General features: G+C 59.5%; 4 protein-coding genes across 5 annotated transcripts; 1 reads left to right on the top strand and 3 right to left on the bottom strand.

The window, feature by feature from the left end:
- Positions 1-6,805, top strand: LOC139826698 (uncharacterized). Its single transcript, XM_071803106.1, has 8 exons — positions 1-125; positions 2,109-2,184; positions 2,341-2,429; positions 2,621-2,752; positions 3,133-3,254; positions 3,408-5,250; positions 5,356-5,493; positions 6,773-6,805. Exons 1-8 carry the CDS (start codon positions 123-125, stop codon positions 6,803-6,805), a joined length of 2,436 nt encoding a protein of 811 aa, XP_071659207.1. The 5' UTR covers positions 1-122.
- Positions 6,806-7,097: 292 nt separating this feature from the next.
- On the bottom strand, positions 7,098-14,591 carry LOC139826697 (uncharacterized). The gene is made up of 4 exons (XM_071803105.1): positions 14,588-14,591; positions 14,194-14,480; positions 8,048-8,112; positions 7,098-7,914 (listed from the first exon to the last, which is right to left on the bottom strand). Exons 1-4 carry the CDS (start codon positions 14,589-14,591, stop codon positions 7,566-7,568), a joined length of 705 nt encoding a protein of 234 aa, XP_071659206.1. The 3' UTR covers positions 7,098-7,565.
- A 1,933-nt stretch (positions 14,592-16,524) lies between these two features.
- On the bottom strand, positions 16,525-20,961 carry LOC136115811 (maestro heat-like repeat-containing protein family member 7). 2 transcript variants are annotated; one of them, XM_071803114.1, is made up of 12 exons: positions 20,840-20,960; positions 20,341-20,445; positions 19,745-19,894; positions 19,402-19,556; positions 18,949-19,093; positions 18,714-18,851; positions 18,357-18,533; positions 17,784-17,939; positions 17,516-17,617; positions 17,056-17,158; positions 16,760-16,819; positions 16,525-16,673 (listed from the first exon to the last, which is right to left on the bottom strand). In XM_071803114.1, the coding sequence occupies exons 1-12, from the start codon at positions 20,915-20,917 to the stop codon at positions 16,540-16,542; spliced, it is 1,503 nt and encodes a 500-aa protein (XP_071659215.1). In that variant the 5' UTR covers positions 20,918-20,960; the 3' UTR covers positions 16,525-16,539. The 2 variants fall into 2 exon arrangements, with proteins under 2 accessions (XP_071659215.1, XP_071659217.1); XM_071803116.1 differs by lacking the exon at positions 19,745-19,894 and having other exon boundaries at positions 20,840-20,961.
- A 277-nt stretch (positions 20,962-21,238) lies between these two features.
- LOC139826696 (uncharacterized) lies at positions 21,239-22,829 on the bottom strand. The gene is made up of 4 exons (XM_071803104.1): positions 22,547-22,829; positions 21,979-22,058; positions 21,659-21,784; positions 21,239-21,541 (listed from the first exon to the last, which is right to left on the bottom strand). The coding sequence occupies exons 1-4, from the start codon at positions 22,701-22,703 to the stop codon at positions 21,239-21,241; spliced, it is 666 nt and encodes a 221-aa protein (XP_071659205.1). The 5' UTR covers positions 22,704-22,829.
- Positions 22,830-24,754: the final 1,925 nt, after the last annotated feature.

Below are 24,754 nucleotides of genomic sequence, written 5' to 3'. Positions count from 1 at the left end.
GGAGCTCCAGCGCCATCCCCGGGAGCTCCAGCGCCATCCCTGGGAGCTCCAGCGCCGTCCCCGGCGCCGTCCCCAACCTGGAGCTGGCCCTGCACTGCCTGCACGCAGCGCGCGGCGACCTGATGGTGAGTGACCCCAAAACCACCCGATATCACCCCAAACCCCCTGATATCACCCCAAACCCCCCAATATCACCCCCAAAGCCCCCCAATATCGCCCCCATACGCCCGATATCTCCCCAAAACCCCCGATATCTCCCTCAAACCCCCCAATATCACCCCAAAACCTCCTGATATCTCCCCAAAACCCCTTGATGTGACCCCAGAGCCCCCCGATATCACCCCAAAAGCCCCAATATCACCCCCATGCCCCCGATATCACTCCAAAAGCCCCGATATCACCCCAAAACCGCTGATATTGCCCCAAAACACCCTGGTATCTCCCCAAACCCCCGATATCTCCCCAAAACCCCCGATATCACCCCAAACCCCGGATATCACCCCAAAACCTCCCCGATATCACCCCAATCCCCATGATATCTCCCCAAAACCCCCTGATATCTCCCCAACACCCCTTGATATCACCCCAGAACCCCTCGATATCACCCCAAAAGCCCCAATATCACCCCCATGCCCCCGATATCACTCCAAAACCCCCTGATATCTCCCCAAAACCCCCCGATATCTCCCCAAACACCCCAATATCACCCCAAAAGCCCCCGACATCACCCCAAACCCCTTTGATATCTCCCCAAAACCCCTTGATATCTCCCCAAAACCCCCCGATATCTCCCCAAACCCCCGACATCACCCCAAAAGCCCCAATATCACCCCAAACCCCCTGATATCACCCCAAAACCCCGATATCACCCCAAAATCCCCTGATATCTCCCCAAAACACCCCGATATCTCCCCAAAACAACCCGATATCACCCCAAAACCCCCTGATATCTCCCCAAATCCCCTTGATATCACCCCAGAACCCCTCGATATCACCCCAAAACCCTCCGATATCACCCCCAAAAGTCCCAATATCACCCCCATGCCCCCGATATCACTCCAAAACCCCTTGATATTTCCCCAAACCCCCCGATATCACCTCAAAATCTCCTGATATCACCCCAAACCCCCCCGTTATCACCCCAAACCCACTTGATATCTCCCCAAAACCCCTTGATATCTCCCCAAAACCCCCCGGTATCTCCCCAAACCCCCCAATATCTCCCCAAACTTCCCGATATCTCCCCAAAGCCCCCAATATCACCCCAAAAGCCCCCGATATCACCCCCAAGCCCCCCGATATCACCCCAAAAGCCCCAATATCACCCCTATGCCCCCGATATCACTCCAAAACCCCCTGATATCACCCCAAAGCCCCCGATATCACCCCAAACGCCCTGATATCCCCCCAGAACCCCTTGATATCTCCCCAAAAGCCCCCGATATCACCGCCAAACCCCCTGATATCTCCCGAAAACCTCCTGATATCACCCCAGTACCCCCCAATATCACCCCAAAACCCCCTGATATCACCCCAAAATCCCCTGAGATCTCCCCAAAACCCCTTGATATCACCCCAAAAGCCCCCGATATCACCCCAAACCCCCGGATATCACCCCAAAACCCCCCGATGTCACCCTACAAACCTTCGATGTCACCCCAAAACCCCCCGGTATCTGCCCAAAACCCCCCGATATCACGCCAAAACCCCGATATCTCCCCAAAACCCCTTGATATCACCCCAAAACCCCCCGGTATCACCCCAAACCCCCTGATATCACCCCCAAAAGCCCCAATATCACCCCCATGCCCCCAATATCACTCCACAACCCCCTGATATCTCCCCCAAACCCCCCGATATCACCCCAAAACCTCCCCGATATCACCCCAAATCCCCATGATATCTCTCCAAAACCCCCCGATATCTCTCCAAAACCCCCCTATATCACCCCAAAGCCCCCTGATATCACCCCAAAACCCCCCAATACCTCCCCCAAACCCCCCGATATCTCCCCAAAACCCCCCGATATCACCCAAAACCCCCAAAATCACATCTTGGGGCGTCCTGCTCCGAATGGAAGGGGAACCCCGAGCCTCTTCCTCTTGCAGAAGGCGCTGGAGATGCTGCTTTCGGGGGGGCCCCCCAAGTCCGAATCGGACCCTCTGGCCAATTATCATTACGCAGGTAAACGAGGAACGGGGCCCATTCCCCCCCAGGACACAAACAGACACCACGATACCCTTTCCACGCTGATTTAAACATCTTGGGGTGCCGATAACGACCCCCCCGCCCCATTTGCTAATTGCGTTCCCCATAACGAACCCGCTCATTGCCCCGCAGGCTCGGACACGTGGACACCATTGGAGCAGCAGCTTTTCCACCGTGCTTTTGCCACCCACAAGAAGGACTTTTATCGCATCCACAAGAAGGTAAATCCCCCAAAATCATCCGTTTTTAACCCAAAAAGCCGCGTTTTTGAGTCACGCATCGAACTCCCATTCTCCAAATGTCATTTTGCTGCTTAACGCTGCAAAAAAGGCACCGGAATGAGACAAAACGAGGCGTAAATGTGATTTACCGCGGCGTTTCCATCCTAAACCGCCCCTATCCCCTCGCTTAGGTCCAGACTAAGACTGTGGCCCAGTGTGTTGAATATTACTACACCTGGAAGAAAACGACCAAACTCAAGTCCTACCGAGCAAAAGGGACGGGCAAAAAAGCCAAGAGAAACAAGGAAAAGGCCGAGGAGAAGGTAGAAAACGCGTTTACGCGGAATTTGCGCCACGGGAAAACCGCCTTGAGGCCAAAAAAGCGGCTTTTTGGGCCCGAAATGGGCTCGATTGGCTGCAGGTTGATTGCAGTGATTCCAGGTATTAACGATCCTGGTGGGGTTTGAATGGTTTGGGGGATATTCTGTGGTTTTGGCTTTGCTGCCGAAGGGAATTGCTGTGCGTTCCCTGCCAAAAAGCGGTGGTTTGTGTCACAAAAAGAGCCGGTTTTGGCTCTTTTAGCCTCACCTGGCTGAGTTGTCTCTATGGGCTGTTCCATAGGGTCTTGTTTCCAAGCTGGTTTATTCTCAGTGCTCTCGACCTTTGGTGAAAGGGGGGAATGAGGGGAATCTCTGCTTTCCAGGCCACTTTCCAGCCCCCGAAGAAGAAGCCCCGTCCCTCGCCCGAGGAAAGGGCCAAAATGAAGCAGCAAATGGCCCAAAATGAGGGCGCCGGGGAGTCCTTTCCATGCACTGAGTGCGGCAGGTGAGTTGTTGCTTATTTGGGGATAAAGAGGTTAAAAGGTGTTAAAGCCACCCGGCGCGGAGCCGAGAAACGGCGCCGGACCCGCGCCAAAACGCACCCAGAGAGGGTGAAGCCAAAAAGCACTAAAACCTGGGTTTTCCGCCCCGTTTCCAGGGCGTTTGCCACGATGCGGGGCAAGAACGCACACATGAGGTGGCACCGGGCGCGGGAGCTGCAGGTGGGGACCGAGCTGACTCCAAAGGGCTTGGAAATTGAAGAGAAAGCAGCTGAAATGGTGACTGTGGTGACGGAGCCGCAGACGGGGACCAAGCCACCCCTGAAATGTGTGAAAATTGAGGAGAAACCAGCTGAAATGGCGACTGTGGCGCTGGAGCCGCAGGCTGAGACCAAGCTGCCCCTAAAGTGCTTCAAAATTGAGGAGGAAGCAGGCGAAATGGTGATTGCGGGACCAGAGCTGCAAGCCGGGACTGAGCCACCACCAAAATACCTGAAATTTGAGGACAAACCAACCGAAATGGAGATTGTGGTGCCAGAGCCGCAGGCCAAGACTGAGCCACCCCCGAAGTGCCTGAAAATTGAGGAAAAACCAGCTGAAATGGGGATTTTGGCACCGGTGCCGGAGCTGCAGATGGGGACCGAGCCACCCCCAAAATACTTGGAAATTGAGAACAAACCAGCCGAAATGGGGATTGTGGCACCAGAGCCGCAGGCTGGGACTGAGCCGCCCCCAAAGTGCCTGAATATTGAGGAAAACCCAGCTGAAATGGTGATTATGGCACTGGAGCCACAGGTGGGGACTGAGCCGCCCCCAAAATGCGTTAAAATTGAGGACAGACCAGCCGAAATGGGGATTTTGGCACCGGTGCCGGAGCTGCAGATGGGGACTGAGCCACCCCCAAAATACTTGGAAGTTGAAGACAAACCAGGTGAAATGGCGGTGCCGGTGCCGGAGCCGCAAGCCGGGACCGAGCCGCCTCCAAACTGCCTGGAAATGGAGGAGAAAGCAGCTGAAAAGGTGATTGCGGAGCCGGAGCTGCAGGCCGGGACGGAGCAGCCCCTGAAGTGTGCGAAAATTGAGGACAAACCACCTGAAATGGAGATTGCGGCACCGGAGCCGGAGGCTGAGACCGAGCCACCACCAGAATACCTGGAAATAGAGGAGAAAGCAGCTGAAATGGTGATTTTGACACCGGAGCTGCAGGCCGGGACTGAGCCACCACCAAAATACTTGGAAATTGAGAACAAACCAGCTGAAATGGTGATGCCGGTGCCGGAGCTGCAGGCTGAGACCGAGCCACCCTCAAAGTGCCTGAAAATAGAGGAGGAAGCAGCTGAAATGGTGATTGTGGTGACGGAGCCGCAGGCTGGGACTGAGCCACCCCCAAAATACTTGGAAATTGAGGAGAAAGCAGGCGAAATGGTGATTGTGCCACCAGCACCAGAGCCACAGGCCGGGACTGAGCTGACCCCAAAGGGCTTTCAAATTGAGGAGAAACCAACCGAAATGGAGATTGCGGCGCCGGAGCCGGATCCGCAAGCCGGGACTGAGCTGCCCCCAAAGTGCCTGAATATAGAGGAGAAAGCAGCTGAAATGGTGATTGTGGCACCGGAGCTGCAGGTGGGGACCGAGCCACCCGCAAAATGCTTTGAAATCCAGGAGAAACCAGGTGAAATGGCCATGCCGGAGCTGGAGCTGCAGGCCGGGACGGAGCCACCCCTGAAACGCTTAAAAATTGAGGAGGAACCAGCTGAAATTGTGATTGTGGCGCCGGAGCCGCAGGCCGGGATTGAGCCACCCCTGAAGCCTTTGAAGATCGAGGACAAACCCGCCGAAGTGGTGAATGTGGAGCCAGAGCCGCAGGCCAGGATGAAGCCGCCCCCAAAGTGTGTGAAAATTGAAGAGAAACCAGCCGAAATGGAGATTGTGGAGCTGGAGCCGCAGGTCGGGACCGAGCTGCCCATAAAGCGCTTCAAAATTGAGAAACCAGCGGAAATGGCGATGCCGGAGCCAGAGCTGCAGGCTGAGACCGAGCCACCACCAAAATACCTGAAAATGGAGGAGAAACCAGCTGAAACGGTGATTGAGGCGCCGGAGCCGCAGGCTGGGACTGAGCCGCCCCTGAAGGGCTTTAAAATTGATGAGGAACCAACCGAAACAGTGATTGCAGCGCCGGAGCCGGAGGCCGGGACCGAGCCGCCCCCAAAGCGCTTTAAAATGGAGGAGAAACCAACTGAAACGGTGATTGTGGCACCGGTGCCGGAGCCGCAGGATGAGACTGAGATGCCCCCAAAATGCTTGAAGATTGAGGAGGAACCAGCTGAAATGGCGATTCCGGAGCCAGAGCTGCAGGCCGGGACTGAGCCACCACCAAAATACTTGGAAATTGAGGAGGAACCAGCTGAAATTGTGATGGCGGTGCCGGAGCTGCAGACCGGGACCGAGACACCACCAAAGTGCCTGGAAATAGAGGAGGAACCAGCTAAAATGGAGATTGTGGTGACGGAGCCACAGGATGGGACCGAGCCACCCCCAAAATACTTGGAAATTGAAGACCAACCAGCTGAAATGGCGATTGTGGCGCCGGCACCGGAGCCACAGGCTGGGACTGAGCCGACCCCAAAGGGCTTTCAAATTGAGGAAAAATCAGCTGAAATGGTGATTGCGGAGCCAGAGCCGCAGGCCGGGACCGAGCCGCCCCAAAAATGCTTTCAAACTGAGGAGAAAGCAGCCGAAATGGCGATGCCGGAGCCGCAGGCTGAGACGGAGCCACCCTCAAAGTGCCTGAATATTGAGGAGGAACCAGCTGAAATGGAGATTGTGGTGCCAGCACCAGAGCTGCAGGATGGGACCGAGCCGCCCCCAAACCCTTTGAAAATTGAGGATAAACCAGCCGAGATGGTGATTGTGGTGCAGGAGCCGCAGGCTGAGACCGAGCTGCCCCTAAAGTGCTGCAAAATTGAGAAGAAACCAGCTGAAATGGCGATGCTGGAGCCGCAGGCCGGGACCAAGCCACCCCTGAAGCGCTTGAGAATTGAAGAGGAACCAGCCGAAATGGTGATCCCGGAGCCGCAGGCCGGGACCGAGCCGCCCCTGAAACGTCCTAAAATTGAGGAGAAACCAGTTGAAATGGCGATTGCAGCACCGGTGCCGGAGCCGCAGGCCGGGACCAAGCAGCCCCCAAAACGCTCGAGAATTGAGGACAAACCATCCGAAATGGCGATGCTGGAGCCGCAAGCCGGGACCGAGCCGCCCCCGAAGCGCCTTAAAATTGAGGAACCAGCTGAAATGGGGATCGCAGCGCCGGAGCAGCGCCCGGGGTAGGTTTGCGCCCTCAGGAAACCCCCGCGCCGAAACCACCGTCGGCTTTCCCACCGGACGGCGCATCCAGAGGGGGATTTTTGGGGAGAAAAGGGGTGAATCTGCGCGTGTGTTTGAAGAAGCGACCACGGGGGGTTTGGTTTCTCGGCATCGGGTCTGATGGGAAGAGCTGGCGCCCGATCGTCATCTCCGGCACCAGGGGGCGCATGAAACGGGGCCGGAACTGGGCTGAAATCCTGTGAGATTGGGAAAAAACGCCGCTGTGAGATCAACGGGCAGCGGCTGCTCGCGGTGGGAAGAACCGGAAAGGGAAATGGTGGCAAAATGGTGCCGTAAAGCGCCCCGATCTGAGCCGAGAAACAGGGGGTTTGGTGTTTTTCTTTCTGTTTAACGCGCTTTCTGCTTTGCTTAATAAACTGGGTTCTGGAATGAGTTGAAGTTCGTTAATGCAGCGATTTGTGACAACGGGGGGGTTGAGTTGTTTGATTAATGAAAAGTTAATTAAGGGTCTTGTCACACCTGGAGGGATGGAAGGGGGATTTATTTTGGGAGGTCTTGAGATTTATTGCTGTCACGATACCGGGGCCGTCGGTGCCACCCATCGCGATACCGGGGCCGTCGGTGCCACCCATTGCGATACCAGGGCCGTCGGTGCCACCCATCGCGATACCAGGACCATCGTTGCTGCCCATCACGATACTGGGGCCGTCGTCACTGCTGTTGTGACGATACCAGCGCTGTTGTTGCCACCTGTCGTGATACCAGGACCATCAGTGCTCCCTATTGCGATACCGGGGCCGTCGGTGCCGCCCTTCGCGATACCGGGGTCGTTGTTGCTGCCCATTGCGATACCGGGGCTGTTGGTGCCACCCATCGCGATACCGGTGCTGTCGGTGCTGCCGTCACAATACTGGGACCGTCAGTGCTGCCCATCACGATACTGGAGCTGTTGGTTCTGCCCATCACGATACCAGGGCCCCTGTCACTGCCCATCACAATATCAGGGCCGTCGGTGCTGCCGTCGCAATACCAGCTCCATCACTGCTGCCCGTCGCGATACCGGGGCTGTCGGTGCCATCCGTCGTGATACCGGGGCTGTTGGTGCTGCTGTCGCGATACCGGGGCTGTCGGTGCTGCTGTCGCGATACCGGGGCTGTCGGTGCCATCCGTCGCGATACCGGGGCTGTCGGTGCTGCTGTCGCGATACCGGGGCTGTTGTCGCTGCCCAACGGTGAGAGGAAAGCTGCGCTTGGAAGGGATTTCCTGTCCAGAGTCCTCATCGTCTTGGCCATGCACAGCACAGTGAGATGTTCCCCATCGAACAGAAACGGTAACTGGGGTCTGTGGAGAGCGCAGGGGGTAAAAGGGGTCTGGGAGGAAACTGCATGAGGAAAAGTGAGACATCCCTTTTCCCTCTGTTTTAGAAACCCCAGCCAACTCGAGAGCATCTTGGGAGGGGTCGAGCTGCACTTACCCAGAGGACACAGCAGCTGGAGGAAGCCAGGAGAGATCGGCGTGGAGAGGACGAGCGCAAGGAGGCTGCAAAAGGGAGAGGAAAGAAATCAGTGCCGCGGCCACTGCTGTTGCTGGGATGGGAGACGTGAGGGCCTGGGGAGCTGCGGTGGGGCAGCCGGGGCTGGCAGAGCAGCCCCACGCACCCCTCAGTAGGATGGGAATGAAGAATATGAGGAGCAAAATAAGAAAACTCATGGGCTAAGATAAAAAAAAACAAGTGAGATAAGTAATTGAAAGAGGAAGAGAGAATAAAACGCAAGGCGTGATGCAAAGACTCGTGGGCTCCCACAAGCACAGGGAGATCCCGCAGACCCCGAGCGATGGCTGCCCTGCAACCCCCTTCCCTCCCTTCTTACTGATGAGCACCACGTTAGGGCGCTGTCGGTGCCACCCATCGCGATACCGGGGCCGTCGGTGCCACCCATCGCGATACCGGGGCTGTCGGTGCCACCCATCGCGATACCGGGGCCGTCGGTGCCACCCATCGTGATACCGGGGCCGTCGGTGCCACCCATCGTGATACCGGGGCCGTCGGTGCCACCCATCGCGATACCGGGGCTGTCGGTGCCACCCATCGTGATACCGGGGCCGTCGGTGCCACCCATCGTGATACCGGGGCCGTCGGTGCCACCCATCGCGATACCGGGGCTGTCGGTGCCACCCATCGCGATACCGGGGCTGTCGGTGCCACCCATCGCGATACCGGGGCTGTCGGTGCCACCCATCGCGATACCGGGGCCGTCGGTGCCACCCATCGTGATACCGGGGCCATCATTGCTGCCCATCACGATACTGGGGCCGTCGTCACTGCTGTTGTGACAATACCAGCGCTGTTGTTGCCACCTGTCGCGATACCAGGACCATCAGTGCTCGCTATTGCGATACCGGGGCCGTTGGTGCCACCCATCGCAATACCAGGGCAATACCGGCCCCTCCTGGGGCAGCAGGGGTCCAGTACCAGCACGGTTTGGGGGTGGACCCGCTGGAAAGCAGCTCTGCGAGAAGGACTTGGGAGTTCTGGGTGACATCAGGTTGGCCACAAGTCACCAATGTGTCCTTGTGGTCACGAGGCCGAGGGTACCTGGGGGATATTTATTAAGAAGAGTGTGAGCAGCAGGTGAGAGAGGTGAATCCTCCCCCTCTGCTCCACCCTGGGGAAGCTGCATCTGCAGTTCTGGGTCCAGTTCTGGGCTCCCCAGTTGAAGAAGGACAAGGAGTTACTGGAGGGAGTCCAGTGGAGGGGCACAGAGATGCTGAGGGGTCTGGAGCATCATTCTGATCAGGAGAGACTGAGAGAGATGGGGCTGTTGAGCTGGAGAAGAGAAGCTGAGAGGGATGTGATCAATGGGATCAATATCTCAGGTGGGTGTCAGGATGGAGCAGACTCTGTTCAGTGGTGCCCAGCGCCGGGGTGAGGGGCATCGGGCACAGACTGAAACCCAGGAGGCTCCATCTGAACGTAAGGAGAAACTTGCTTGCTGGGAGGTGCCAGAGCCCGGCCCAGGCTGCCCAGAGCGGGTGTGGAGTCTCCTTCTGTGAGACATTCAGACCCCTGGGATCCTGTGTGATCTGCTCTGGGACCCCGCGGGAGCAGGGGGGTTGGACTGGATGATCTGCAGAGGTCCCTTCATCCCAAACCAGAATGGGGTTCCGAGGGAAGGGGAGGGAAGGAAGGGAAGGGGAGAGGAGGAAGGGAAGGGGAGAGGAGGAAGGGAAGGGGAGAGGAGGAAGGGAAGGGGAGAGGAGGAAGGGAAGGGGAGAGGAGGAAGGGAAGGGGAGAGGAGGAAGGGAAGGGGAGAGGAGGAAGGGAAGGGGAGAGGAGGAAGGGAAGGGGAGAGGAGGAAGGGAAGGGGAGAGGAGGAAGGGAAGGGGAGAGGAGGAAGGGAAGGGGAGAGGAGGAAGGGAAGGGGAGAGGAGGAAGGGAAGGGGAGAGGAGGAAGGGAAGGGGAGGAAGGGCAGAGAAGCGAAGCCTCCGGGGAGACCCCATTGTGTCCCACGTTGGGCACATCTCCAGGACCGCCACGGCAACGCGTTTTCAGCCCACTTGGTCCTGTCCTGAGAATTCAGATTTGCAATTGACAGGACAGAACTAACTCCATCAGCTCAGCCAAGAAATGGATTCATTTCATGAATATACAGAATTCTATATGAATATATAGAATATGTGAATATGGATATATATTAATTACATATGGAGGAGAGGAGGAGATGGAAAGGGAGAGGGAGATGGAGAGAGGATGATGAAGACAGGAGGGAAGATGGGAGCAAAAAACAGAAAGGAGAGAGGAAGAAAGAAGAGGCGACAGCAGCGAAAGAGACTTGAGAGGGGTATAAGGCAGAAAAAGGGGAAATGATGAAGGAAAGGAAAAGAAGAGGGGAGGAAATGAGAAAAAAGATACCTGTATGGGAGGAGCAGCAGGGGAGGATGAGACGCTCGCCCAGCAGCATCACGAGGCTGTGACCAGCACGGCACCAGGACCCAGGGGCTCCTCAGGGCTCCGTGCCGGCCTGTCCAGGAGAGCAGCGAGCGCCTGCTGGCCGCGTCCTGCCCGCTGGCTCCGTCCTGCCCAGTGTTCCTGAACCACGTTCTCCAGCCGCCTGACACGAGCTGGGCGATCAGCGGGGCGGGAGGTGCTGGTGATGAAGGAGAAGGTGCGGAGCACAGCCGGGAGGGAGCTCGGGGGAAGCCGGATGTGGCATCTCGGGGCTGTCGTGGTGTTTTCGGGATCTTTTCCTTCCCACGTGCCCGCGATCACCTCTTTGCCCCAGGAACCGTCGTCCACCTCGCGCTGGGGGACATCAGTGGCCGTTCTCTCCCTTCCCTCGGGCGCCTTCCTCCCAGCGAGTGACGAAGAGGATCAGCAGCAGCACGGTCCTTGACTCTTGGCCCCATTTCCCACGGGATCCAGCCTTCCCTTTCCGTTTTCCCTCGGCTCCCATCACGGCCGTGACCAACCCAGAGGTGTCGATCGTCTGGTGCCCTGCAGCAAAACGGCCGGGAAGGGACGAGGGACATCAGGCGCATGAAGGTGGTTTCCACAGCTTCCCCTTGCGCCAGAGCTGGGACGGTATCAGTGTCTGGAGTTACTTTTGCTTTCTCGGAGAGAACGCGGACAATGAGACGTCGACATCAACACCTCGTGAATGCATTGAGCTTTCTGTACCGCTTTACTCAGCGTGACCGTAGATAAGGGCAGCAGCGAACAGTCACTGAAGCTTAAAGAACGTGTTTAAAATAAGCAGCAAGGCCTCACATTTGTTCTGAAGCTTTTATTTTCAGGGTATAACACTGTTCAAGGGTCACTTCGGAATGACTGAGAAGCTGCAGGACTCAAGGGCCCATCTCAAGATGCACCAACGTCCAGGTAAAACATTTGGTTTGGAACCAAGAACAGAAATGGTTTCCTTCTCCCTTCTTCCCTCCAACAGAGCAGAGGCCACAAGCGAGGCCCCCGCTGAGCCGAGACGTGATCCACGTAATCCTGCGGCTTTCGAGCGGGGCTGTTCCGACGGGACACAGGGTGCTGGTTTCCAGCTGCAGGAGGGAGGTTCAGGGGGGACATGAGGAAGGAACTGAAACCAATCGTTGGTTCACTGCTTTAGGCCCTGCTGAACGGAGCCTCTGAGAAGGAGCTGGGGCTGAGCTGGGGCTGTGAAACAGAGGGAAAAGGGATGTTTCACTCTTCCCCTCACAAAGTTCCCCGCCAGCCTCCAAATTCTTTTTGATCTCAGGGACCCCCCAGGGATCCCAGAAACCACTGAGACCCCCGCAGACCCACTCGCAGGAACCCCTGGGACCCCCCCAAACCCAGGTTTCCCCCTTTCTCCCCTGCAGCCCCCCAGGGACCTCACAACCCACCCAGGACCCCCGAGGGGCAGCTGCATGGGGGGGGGCTCTGACACCCCAAAAGTGATGGGGCGCATGGGGTGATGTGGACCCCCCCTGTGGTGGTTTGGGGGTCCCCGAGTTGCCGTCCCCCCCACTTTAGAGCTTTTGTACAAATTGTCTCTATATTCGTAGCTGGGGGAAAAAGCGCCCCCTCCCCAGTGCTGCTCCCACAAACCTGGGGGGGCCTGGGCGGGTCCTCTGGGTCCCCCCCACTGGCACGGGGGGAAAGGAAAGGATTTAGCACAGAAATCACAGCATCACAGTATCACGGTGTGTTTGGGACTGGAAGGGACCGCGAAAGCTCGTCCAGTGCAATCCCCTGCTGGAGCAGGAACGCCCAGGAGAGGTCGCACAGGAACATGTCCAGGGGGTCTGAACGTCTGCAGGGAAGGAGACCCCACAGCCCCCTGGGCAGCCTGGGCCGGGCTCTGCCACCCTCACTGGGAAGAAGTTCTTTCTCAAATTTAAGTGGAACCTCTTGTGTTCCAGCTTGATCCCATTGCCCCTCGTCCTATCGTTGTTTGCCACCGAGAAGAGCCCGGCTCCATCCTCCTGGCACTCACCCTTTACATATTTATAAATATTACTAAGGTCACCTCTCAGTCTCCTCCAAACTAAAGAGCCCAGCTCCCTCAGCCTTTCCTCACACGGGAGATGCTCCACTCCCTCCAGCATCTTGGTGGCTGCGCTGGACCCTCTCCAGCAGTTCCCTGTCCTTCTGGAGCTGAGGGGCCACAACTGGACACAATATTCCAGGGGTGGTCTCCCCAGGGCAGAGCAGAGGGGCAGGAGAACCTCTCTGACCTACTGACCACCCCCTTCTAACCCACCCCAGGTCCCATTGGCTTCCTGGCCCCAAGGGCCCAGTGCTGGCTCATGGTCACCCTGCTGTCCCCAGGACCCCAGCTCCCTTTCCCTACCCTGCTCTCTAACAGCTCATTCCCCAGCCTATACTGACCCTGGGGTTGTTCCTGCCCAGGTGCAGCACTCTGCACTTCCCCTTGTTAAATCTCACCAGGTTATCCCCCCCAGCTCTCAGCCTGTCCAGGTCTCTGATGGCAGCACAGCTTCCAGGGTCACCCACTCCTCCCAGCTTGGTGTCCCCAGCAAACTCGCTGACAGTCACTCAATTCCCTCATCCGAATCGTTAATGAATATATTGAATAATATTGGCCCCTGAGGCCCTGCACTGGATCCAGGCCTCAACCGGACTCTGCCCATTGACCACCACTCTCTGGCTTCTCCCTCTCAGCCAGTTTGCACCCCCCACTCCCCACTGCCCAGAGCACCCCTCCCCAGCTCAGCTGTGCGGATGCTGTGCAGACGGTGTCAGAGGCTTTGCTGAAGCCCAGGGAGCCCACACCCACCGCCCGCCCCCTCCATCCACCCGGGTACCTTCCCATGAACGGCGACGGGGTTGGTGGGGATGAACTGAGATGAATCAAGAGATTGAGCCACGCGCTCAGAGCGATATCGGCTGTTCAACCGCTCAGTCACCGCATCTTTAAACTACAGAATGGAGATCACAGGGGTTTAATTACGGGAAATATTTAACTGTTTAATGATGGATTTTTAATGCGGAGAGGGACCAATGAAGTGGGGTTTAAGCACCACTGCCTCTGACGGACGTTTAATCCCAAGAAATTTAATGGGAAATTAATTTAATTTGAAATGTTCTTTATCAAACTGTTCAGGTCACTTCTGAGATACAAAAAGTTTTTAAAGCAAAACATTAATCGCAGTAAATTTCCAACAACGCTCCCTTCCGTGAAACCAAAATTCGACAAAAACCTCAACGAAACGTCAACATTTGTTGGTTTTTAGTTAACGTTCAAATGTCGCGTTTAATGTTACACATTTAATTTATACACTGGAGGCCTTGGTGCGGGGGGGCTGGGGGGAGGGTGTGTTAAAGGGACATTGGGGGGCACATTTGGGGCTGTTTTGGGGTCAAAAAGGGGCATTGAGGTTCAGGGGGACTTGAGGGAGTCGCGGGGGGCGGGGACCGATCGGGGGGGCGGGGGGAGCCCCGCAGGGGGATTTGCTGGGGGAGGCAGGGTCAGCAGGGCCTCCCCTCCCTGCAAAGGGACCCAGGGCCCCCCAAACCTGGTCCCTCCTGCCGGCTGCACCCCAACCCCCACAGCTCCCCTGCACCCCCAGACCCGCCCCGCGCCCCCACAACCCCCGCAACAACCAAATCCGCCCCCGCCGCTCACCCGGGACGGAACTGGCGGCGATCGCGGTCCCAGCGCCTTGTGAGGAGGATTTTCAACCGCGGAACTGCGGGGGCGACCAGCGGGACCCCCCCACTGCCGCCCGAGGGCAACACGGCGACCGCCCGGGGGCAACACGGCGACCGCCCGGCCCCGGCCAGCGGGGCCGCAGCCCCGGGCCCCCGCCCGCCCCCGCAGCCGCTGCAGCCGCAGGACCCGCCCGTGGCAGCGGCGCTCCGGCGGCAGCAGGGCACGAACCGCCACGGCCGGGCCGCTGCTCCCGGGGCGGGCTGCATGGCCACGCCCCCGGCACCGCCATTGGCCACACAGCCGGCCCGTCACCGTCCCTCAGCACCCGTCCCGAGCCGCCATTGGCCTGGAGGCGGCCTCCTGATGCCCATTGGCTGTGCCCCTTCCAGAGGGAAGTCCCTCCCCTCCCCGAGACGGCTCCGCGCCTGCGCAGTGCAGCCCCCGCGCAGCCCCGCGGTGGCGCCGCCGCCCGTTGCGGGCTCTCGCTGCTGTTTAATCCAATTCTTTAATTGTGTTCTTTAAACGCGGGTTCATGAGAGCACAAGCGAAACAGCGCGGGGTGCGCGGGGGATTCGCTCGGCCCAACACGCACACCTTTAACAACAGGAAGTGTGTTAATTACAGTGAGTGTTCATATTCATAATGACCCCAGAACTGTGCATATTCATGAGGTGATCTCAGATCCCTTTCCACAGCCCTGAGCCCCCTGTTCTCCTGCGCAGTGGCACTGGGTGCATTTGAGGAGGGGTCCTTGGGGTCTTTGGGTGAAGGCTCCTCAGCCTCCTCACAGTGGGCTTTGCCCCTTTGGCTCATTGTGAGGAACGGGCTGGGACCCAAGCGGCCAAGGCGGTTGAACCCGGCCTGGCGCCCCCTTTGTGCTGGAAATCTTGGCGATCTCGTCTCCTCAAGGTTGCAGCTGGTGCCGTAAAACTTCTGATCTCGGCATTTGACGCAGTCCTGCTTGTTTAGCACGATTGGGTACATACAGCTCTAAACTAGATATTAATTATGTGGCTTAGAATGTTAGCTCGTTAGCAGGCCCTTACTATGTAGTTGCTTAACCCTTAAAATGTTCGTTGCCTCTGTCAATATAACTCCATAAACAAGTTTCATAACTTTTTACACAGAACTTAACCACCTTTTTCCCTTTTCCAGGTTCAGAGTCCGTGCCTCATTTGGTTCTGTCTGTAAACCTTGAACATCTTAGTGTCAGCGATCAGGACCCGGAGCCACGGGCGCAGTTCCATGCGGTGCTTTATTCCAGCGCTGGGAAACCAGGGGTTCGCACCCAAAGCTTCCCCGGTCAGTCTCAGTCGCACAGTATGTATACAGTCCATTCACAGACATATTCATATATTCATTAGGATCGTTAGGATATGAAATAGTTACTCAACATTGATTGCAACATCAATTGCAACACCTCGGAACGACTTTGATCACGCGCAGTGTCCTCTGGTGGTCTTTAGGGGGCTTCGGCGCTCCGATTCAATGTGAATCACGCAAAGCCATTTATGGGTCGCTATAGGCCACTTATGGGGCTATATGTGTCACTTATGGGGCTCTGTGGGGCACTGGGGAGATGCTATGGGGCACCTATGGGTCACTTATGGGGCTTTATGGGTCACTTTTGGGGCACGTATGGGGAACTTGTGGGTCACTATGGGGCACTTGGAGGTCACTGACAGGCACTTATGGATCACTAAGAGTCACTTATGAGGCTCCATGAGTAACTTGTGGGGTTCTATGGGGCACTGGTGAGACGCTATGGGGCACTTACGGGTCTCTTTGAGTCACTTATGGGGCTGTGTGAGTGACTTATGGGTCTCTATGTGTCACTTATGGGTCTCTGTGGGTCACTTATGGGTCTCTGTTGGTCACTTATGGGTCTCTTTGTGTGACTTATGGGTCTCTGTGGGTCACTTATGGGTGACTATGTGTCACTTATGGGTCTCTGTGGGTCACTTATGGATCACTATGTGTCACTTATGGGTCTCTGTTGGTCACTTATGGGTCTCTATGCATCACTTATGGGTCTCTGTTGATCACTTATGGGTCTCTATGTGTCACTTATGGGTCTCTATGCATCACTTATGGGTCTCTGTTGGTCACTCATGGGTCTCTTTGTGTGACTTCTGGGTCTCTGTTGGTCACTTATGGGTCTCTTGGTAACAAATCTCCATCTCCCAGCAACCCCTCCACACCGGAGCCCTCAGAGCGGCTCTGGGCTCCTTGGGAAGGGCAGACATCCAACCCAACTTCACAAAGGGCTCTTTATTGCCCCCCAGCCGTGTTCCCCAGCAGAGCTGCTCCTGTCCTGGGTCAGCGCCAGCAGCACAGGGCTCGCAGGCTCCATCGAGACCTCGGCCGCTTCCATGAAGAGCACACGATGCCAACGGTCTGAGCTGCCAGGGAGCAGACGGAGGGGTCGCTGTCCCCCTCCAGGGGCTGAATGGCTGCAAGGGAAAGAAGCAGAGCCCAGATGAGCTCCCATGTCTACAGAGACCCCCAGGCGTCCCCTCCGACCGCGCTCCCTGCTCACCTCTGCAGATCTCAGCCAGCTCCTCCTCGCTTGGGTCCCTCAGGTGCCGCGCAGCCAGCCCTGGGCACAGAGCTCCATCAGCCCCTGCTCCCTCCCCTCCGCAGCGCCCACCCCAGGGGACAGCAGGAGCCGAGATGCTGGGACCGAGCGAGGCGGCCACCGCGGCCACCTGCGTGGGCAGGGCTGGGAGGGGAGGCCAAGGGCCTGCCCGGGGCAGCCGGGGCTCTGGAGCCACAGGGCTGCTCCTGGTGCCAGGGCAGCGGTGCCCAAGGAGGGACCCGGGGGCTGGGACTCACCGATGAACCTCAGGGCCGCCTCTCGCAGGCTGGGCTGAGCGTCCCTCAGGTACGGCAGGCTCTGGCTCAAGAGCTCTTGAGCCCTGCTCCTGTCCCGCTCCAGCTGGAGAGAGCACAGGGCTGTGAGCACCTCCTGTCCCTCCCCAGCTGGCCGGACCAGCCCCTCCTCCCAGGAACCCACGTTCCCCTTCCCCTCCGACCATTCCCGTGTCCCATCCAGGAGCCCTGTGGGGCTGAGAGACACAGGCCGAGGGGTCCCAGGGGTGCTGAGCGCCCTCCCTCCTGCTGGGTGTGGGGCAGAGGGAAGAGCCCTTGGGGGCTCTGTTCTTGAGTTCAGGGAACAAGGACGCAGCTCGGGGCTGCAGGAGGGCAGGGGAGGCACCTCTGCAGAGCCCACAGCACAGACATGTGGGGCAGCCCCCATCCAGCTTGGGCCCTGGTCCTTGGGGGTTGTCCTCACCAAGCTCTCTCCAATCCTCCATGTCTGCTGAGTCTGTACCAGGTGTCTGAGCTGTTTCCATTTCAGGAGCTCTGCTGCACCCAGGAGGGCTTCCCTGGCCACCTACGGGACAGCAGAAGCTGGGAGATGGCACCACGGTTGGGGCAGGAGACCTGGTGTCCCCCTCCTCTGGGCTTTGCTCCCGGGGTGATTCTGCCCTTAGGGAGCAGGGGTCCCAAACACCCAGGGGTCTCTTCCCTGCGTCACCGCTCAGCTTTGAAATCCGCACCTTGGCCACGCTCTGCACTTGGTCACTCATGCGGAAGAAGAGAGGGAGCAGGCCAAGTCGCACCGTGTTCTTCATCTTTGTCTTGTCGTTCCCCACCACCATCTTCATCAGGTGTCTGAAGAGGCCGATGGAGCTCTCTCTCAGCTGGCTCAGCTCCTGGGAGGGAGCAGCACAGCAGGACCTGAGCACCAGCAGCTCCCTGCCCACGGGGAGCAGGAGCTCCTGCACGGCTGATGGGAGGGGGGACGCTCCAGGGCGCACTGTGCACACTGCAGCTGTGGCCAGATCTGCGGCCCTGGGTGCATGAAGGGCCACTCAAGAGACTCGTTCAGCAGTGCCTGTGCCTCAAAGTGCCGTCCCAGCATCCCCACCAGCTCCAGCAGCCATGGTGGGGAGGAGCTGTGGGAGCAGCTGGCAGGGAGCAGCTGGGCTGGGCTGCAGAACCAGAACCCATCCCACAAGAGCCCCGGGGGGAAAGCAGAGGAGAAGCCCCTGCTCCAGTGCCTGGGCTGCAGGGCAGCTGTCATTGCCCAGTTCTCACCCACCAGGCTCAGGGTTATACATCAGCCTTACGTCATCAAAGAAGGGCAGGAGAAGGTTTGCCAGCAGCACGGCGATGGCGCTGGCCTCCTCCCTCTCCAGCTGAGCCATCACGTTTATGAAGACCACCAGAGCCTTGGTCTTGATGACGTTATTGCCGTACTGCAGGACCCACGCCAGGTCTGGCAGCATGACCTTCATTTTTCTGGCCTGGATGAAGAAGAGAGTTTCCCTCTTGGGACCGGGTCCATGTCTGGAGAGCCCCCCAGGCCCCACCATGGCAGGGAGGGCCCTTGGAGCAGGCACCCCAGCCACTGCCAGCCCAGGCCAAGCCCCAACCCACTGCACCCTTGGCTGCCACCACGGCTCCCTTGGCATGACCCTACTCACCATCTCTTCTCTCTCTGACAGCGTCATCAAGGCCCTGAGCACCAGGGAGAGCACCTTTGGACTTTGTTCCCTCAGAAACCTCATGACGAGGTACATTGCAGCAAACTCCTCGTCTTGCAGGTCACTGCTGGCCAGCATCTGAAAGCAAAGCCAGCAGTGAGCGACCGGCAGAGCTGGTGGGGCTCCCTGCACCGTGCAGCTCCTGGGGCACCGGGAGCTTTATCCAGTGACTCACAGCCAAGCGGAGGATGGACGTGTCCTCCCAGCATGTATGTAAGACCCTACAGTGCCGGTCCTGGAGTTGGATGAGCAGCTCCTTCAACACGTTCTGCAGGGTCTGGGGCACGGAGAACATCACCTCCCACAGAGCCAGGGCAGTGCTGCAGGAGAGCGCTGTCAGCAGGGCAGCCGGGCCAGCGCAGCGTGGCCGGGCCAGCGCTGCAGGACGCTGGGGATGCCCCGGGCAGCAGCAGAGGCTGAGCTGCTGCTCTATGGGGCTGGCAGGAGCGCAGTGGGGGGCTCTGGGCTGGCTCGCTCAGCTGTGGCTGCTGCGGGCCTGGTGACCCCAGGGGCTGGGAAGCGCAGTGGGATGGAGGGTCCTGCTCCTCGGGGGTGTCCCGCAGGATCCCTTGGCTCTGCGTCCCTCTCCCCACAGGGAGCAAGCCCTCACGGCTTTTGGGGCCAGTACCTGTCTCCGGGTGGTGCGATTGTCAGCAGCGTGGACACCACCTCCGCAGGGCACTTGTCAGCCATGGGGACAATTAGGGACGCCACTCTCTGCCGGGCCGGCGCGGTGCTGATGAACCCCAGGGTTTTGTGGATGCAGCTCGTGATCTTCGGCACCTGGAGGGGACACAGGTCGGGATGGTGCTGCCACTGGAGCGCAGCCGTTTCCTCACTGCCCTTCCCATCCCGCTCTGTCGCCTTCACGTGGCTTCGCTTCACCGGGATTTGGGAGGAAGAGATGGATGGAGGGAGAGCAAGGCCTGGCAGGGCCGAAGGGCAGAGCAGTGCAGCCAAAGGCCACTTACATCCACCAGCCAGAACCCGCAGTCTCTCTCCACCATGTCCAGCAGGTTTGTGGCCGCCTGCTTGTCAAAGGTGCTGGAGCCGGTCAGCGCCTTGATCAACACCAGGACCAGGTCTGTTCTCTCGGGAGGCTGGAGGTGCTCTGCAAAGGGCTAAGGGAGGAAGGGAGGCAGCGCAGCCAAGTCACACCGAGCGCCCTGGTGCTGCTGCGTGCCGGGCGGTGCCCGCAGCCCCGCGTGGACGCCCGGCGGTGCTGTGGGTGCTGCGGCAAAGCAGGAGATGCCCCGGCAGCTGTCCCAGCTCTGGGATCTGGGTGTCCCTATGGCTCTCAGGGCCGTGTGTGTCTGTCCCAGAGCGGCACCAGCCCTGGGCGAGGGAGACAGAACGGCAGGAGGGCTGAGGGCAGGCAGCCGGTGCCAAAGCCCTGAACCCAAGCGCGTGTGCAGGGCTCCGTGGGCAGGCAGGGCTTTCCAGGCCGTGCCGGTCACGGCTCCCAGAGCAGCTGGGTGGGCAGCAGCCCCGCGTGGGGAGAGCTGCAGGCTGCTCTGGGCTGCAGGGATGGGCAGACGGGCTGGCCGGAGGGCGCCTGGCTCCTTACCCCCAGCGTGGGGCTCTCAGCCAACACGAAGCTCAGCTCCTCAATCCTCCCCAGGGCCCTCTGCCGCACGTGTTCTCTCCCGGAGCTGCCGAAGGTCAAGAGCATCTGGGGAGAGAGAAGCTGCTGGTGAGCCCTGGGAGCAGCCACCGCTCCAGCAGAAGCAGCACCGCTCAACTCCTCTGCTGGACTGGCCGCTCCATTAAGGATTCCCCAGGGCTCCAGCAAAGCCTGCAGTGAGGTTCTCGCCCTGGGGTCCCTGGCAGGCTTGGGACAAACGCCCCGGGCCAGCCCTGTGCCCAGGCAGGAAGGCGGATGCCACCTCTGCGGCCACTGCGCTGCGGAAGAGCCTGGAGGGCAGCCCTGGTTCCCCGGGGAGGTGGGCGCCCTCCCGGCAGCGCTCTCTGCACGGCACGGGTGGCACTGTCACCTCCAGAGTGGCCACCCTGTCCCCCAGGGTGAGGAACAGCCCTGGTGAAGCCCAAACTCGGCACCCCCAGACCTGGAAGATGTTGTGCAGCAGCTCGCTGGCTCTGGAGGCGCCGGAGTTGAGCAGCAACGCCTCCAGCATGTTGTCCATGGACCGCACGGTCTGCAAGAACACAACGGGTTGTGGTCGTGTTTCCTGCCACCCCTCTCCCTCCCAGGGGACTGATGTGTGCTCCCAGCACCGAGGGACGACTCCAGCGCTGCTGCGCTGTGCCCGGGAGAGACCCAGGGGACAATAACCCGCTATGGGCAGAGCAGCCTGCAGAACTGGACGTGGCCAGGCCCACAGGCAGGGGACGAAGGGGTGAGGGTGGGACAGCAGAGCTGAGACCCTGCCCTGCCTTGGATCTCTGGTCACATCGCGGCACGGGGCGGTAGGGGAGCAGACAGAGGGACCGGGGGCTCCTGGAGCTCACGCAGCTCTTACTTCTAAGTAGAGGTAACGGTCCACGTCCTCCACTTCTGGTGGGAGCAAGAAGACACTGGAGAAGCAGGCTTGGAGCAGCCTGGTCTCCTTGCTCTCCAGCACCCTCTCCACGGCGCTGCAAAGAGAGCGAGCAGCCCGTCGCACGCTGGAACCTGGAGCGGTGCCTCGAGGCCTCGCGCAGGCGTCCCCGGGAGGGATGGGCAGGTACCTCAGCTCGGCAATGGCACGCATGGCGATCTGCCGCAGCGCCGTGCGCAGCTGGGCCCTGGGCTCCTCTGCCAGCAGCACCTGAGAGCACAGCCGGGATGGGACCCAGCGCCACCAGCCCCCGGCCCTGCCCAGCGCTGTTGTCACAGGTGCCGGAGTCCTCGATCCCTTCCCCAGCACCGCCGGGTGTCCCCTCACCTCGATCTTCTCTGCCAGCTCGTATCTCTGGCAGAAGACATCCAGGCCCCTTGGCGAGCGGTGGCGCCTGCTGGTGTCGCACAGGTCGCGGATGTCCATGAGAAACCCGATCTTGTGGCTCTCCTCCTAGAGCCAGGGAGCAGAGAGGCAAACAGGGAGCGTGAGATGGGGACACGCGGCCAGCGGCACCGCAGCATGGGGTGCAGCGCCATTAGAGACCTGGGAGCAGCAGCTCTGCCCAGCCAGCTCCCTCCAGCACCCGCAGCACAGCCCCTGCCAGCAGACGCCGGCTCAGCCGCCTTGAAAGCGGCTGCGGTTACCTTGTCTGGGCTGCTGAGGAAGGACACGATGGAGTCCACGTATCCCCGTAGAAATCCATTCGCGCGTAGCGAATCGGCATCTGAGAAAGGGGCAGAGCAGGGAGGGCTGCTCAGGGGGTCTGCAGGCAGGACAGGGCAGAAGGAGCTCTGCCCCCGTCCAGCCCCACACCCGCTGCCCCGGCACAGCCTCCCCGAGCGTGTGGGGCTGGAGGGTGCCCGGCAGAGGGGCTGCGATGCTGGAGCCAGGCAGGACGGGGAAAGCCCCCGGTGCAGCGGGTGAGGAACTCGGTTCAGACGGGCAGGAAAGGTCCCCGTCCCGCAGCACGGTGCCTCCTGCCCGCCCAGCTGCCTCTCGCTGCCCGTGCCCTGCAGCAGGAGCTGGGTCCCCTCTGCCCGCAGGGGCTGCGCTGGGGCCGGCGCCCAGCTCGGAGCAGCCCTGGGCTTCAGGCAGCATCATCACCACCCATGGGAACCCCCTGCCAGCGTGTGGGGAGTCGTGATCCTGGTGTGGAGCGGGGAGCGATCGCTGGGCCCCCCCCTGCCCAGGCAATCAGGGCCCCTCACTCACCCATCTGCGGTGGCTGGGCCGCATCCACCTGGTTGGGCTGCGGTGGAGATCTGGCCTCCTGGGGACCCCCAGCCTTCTCCTGCCAGGCCACCCGGGGGCGGCTGGGGGGTCTCTCCTGCCAGGCCAGCCTGGGTCGGAGGGGGGGTCTCTCCGCCATTTTTCGGTCAAAGGGAAGGACTAAGGATGGGGAAGGCGGACGCTTCGGCAAACGCCTCGGTGCTGCAGCTCTGCCAGAGGCAGCGGGGAAAGGTGTGGGATGCGCCCGTGTGCTCCTCGTCGGGGAAAGACGGGAGCTGAGCTCAGGATCTCCCTGCTCCAAGTCTGCCGGGGCAGCAGAGTCTGCCGGGGCAGCAGAGCCGGGTTGTGGTTGGGCTCGATGATCTCAAGGGTCGCTTCCAACCAAGAAGATTCTCCGATCGACAGACGTGGGCTACGCTCGGGGCTCTCGCCAGCTCCGTGCTCGCACCCTGTCCCGTACCGTCCTGCCGGACAGTGTGGGCTGGGGTCACAGTGGCGCTGAGCACATGCGGGGCATGGGTGTCACCAGGTGACGTCACAAAGGGCCCCACTGTGACCCAGGGCAGGGAGGGTCAGGATGTCCCCTGGGAGGCACAGCCCAGCTCAGCCCTGGGCACCTGGCTGCTGAGTTTCCATCCCAGTTTCTAAAAGCTCCAGCACCCATTGCTCTGAGCAGAGTCTTGAACAGTCTGCTGCCCCGCTCCGTGTTCCCAGCGGCCGGTGCATGATGGGGGTGTCACAGACACACTCAGTGCCACGCTCCTTGCTCCAGGCGTCTATGGGGATGTTGTGGAAAGGATCCCGTTGGCTGGCTCCGTTCTCTCTGGGCTGTGTGGGGTGGCAGATGCACTCGATCCCCAATCGCCCCCAGCCAAACCAGAGCAGTTTGGTCCAGGCTGCAGAGGAGGGAAGGGGCTGAGCCGTAACCAGCCCAAGAACTCCTGCCAGGAGACCCACGGGGAAGCAGGAGAGCAGATGAGCGCTGGTGATTTGTGAGCGCACGAGTCTCAGACGCACTTTTCCTACCGCACGCAATGAGACTGCGAGCCCATCGCTTCGCTCCATGAACACGACAGCCTGGGCGAGCCCGCTGTGAGCTCTCCCTGCTAAATAAGTGAGCTGTGTGGCAATGGTTTTACTGCTCACAGGTCAGTGGATGAGCCCAATTTAAGTTCAATATTAATCATTTACCTTGAGTAGATGCACACTAAACATAATCAATTCTTTAGGACATAAGTTGGTATGATTTTTAATATGCTCTTTGCTTCGTGTTACTTGGCAAGCTGGATTTGCTAAAGCTTTAAGCTGCAAAGTTCTGCTCATATCTACCAAAACAACTACAAACCGCACTGAACACTTACCAGACAAGGCCCGTATTGCACGTCGCTGAGAAGAAAGGAATTTGCGTCCAGGCAAAACAGCACCTGCAAGGCTCTGGACAATGAACAACGTCTGCAGCTCAGCACCAAAGCCCACGTGGAACCAGAGAAGTTTGCCCCTGGAGCTTTAAGCACGGACTCCAGGGGAACGGTGATCAGGGAGGGACGAATCCTGACCGCCTGCTCCGTGAGCGGGGACAGGAGAGAAGCTCAGCACCATGGCCTGGCGCATTTCCCCCACGCAGTGAACAGCAGAGCGAACCTGCCACGGGATTCTTGAAGCTGCACTTGTCTTTGAGAAATCCAAACGCTGTTGTGCAGGGAGCAGAACCCCAAATCACTCCCCAGCGGCACCGCATCGCCACAGGACGTGCCGCTCGAGGCCAGGACCGCGCTGCGGGCGGTGCCGTGGGCCCGGTTCATGTTTCCAGCCGTCTGGTGGTGGCTTCCCCCATTGTAAGCACGGAGCTCTTGCCGTGGCGGGTTTGTGGCGCTGTGGTATGGACACTGCAGTCATCGCCCCGCACCACACGGGCTCTGACCGCTTGTCTTGATTGATCGTCGCGTGTTTCACAATGGTGGGCAACCTGTGACGCCCACGGTCGAGTCCACCCCTCAACCACGAGCCCATCCATGTGCTGCATCCCTTCCTCCATGACCTGGGCCATCGTGGGCCCAATGGGTCACCAATAATTCACCTTCATCTTGCCAGTGCAAATCTATCTCAGCCACTTCAACCTGGGCAGCTCGATCGCCCCGCTGGTTGCTCGATCGGGTTCTGCGCTGGACCGGCTCTCGGGCACACGGCTTC

Source organism: Patagioenas fasciata, unplaced genomic scaffold (genome assembly GCF_037038585.1).
Source record: "Patagioenas fasciata isolate bPatFas1 unplaced genomic scaffold, bPatFas1.hap1 Unplaced_1, whole genome shotgun sequence".
Lineage (NCBI taxonomy): Eukaryota > Metazoa > Chordata > Aves > Columbiformes > Columbidae > Patagioenas > Patagioenas fasciata.
This window is presented reverse-complemented; position numbering and strand designations above follow the sequence as displayed.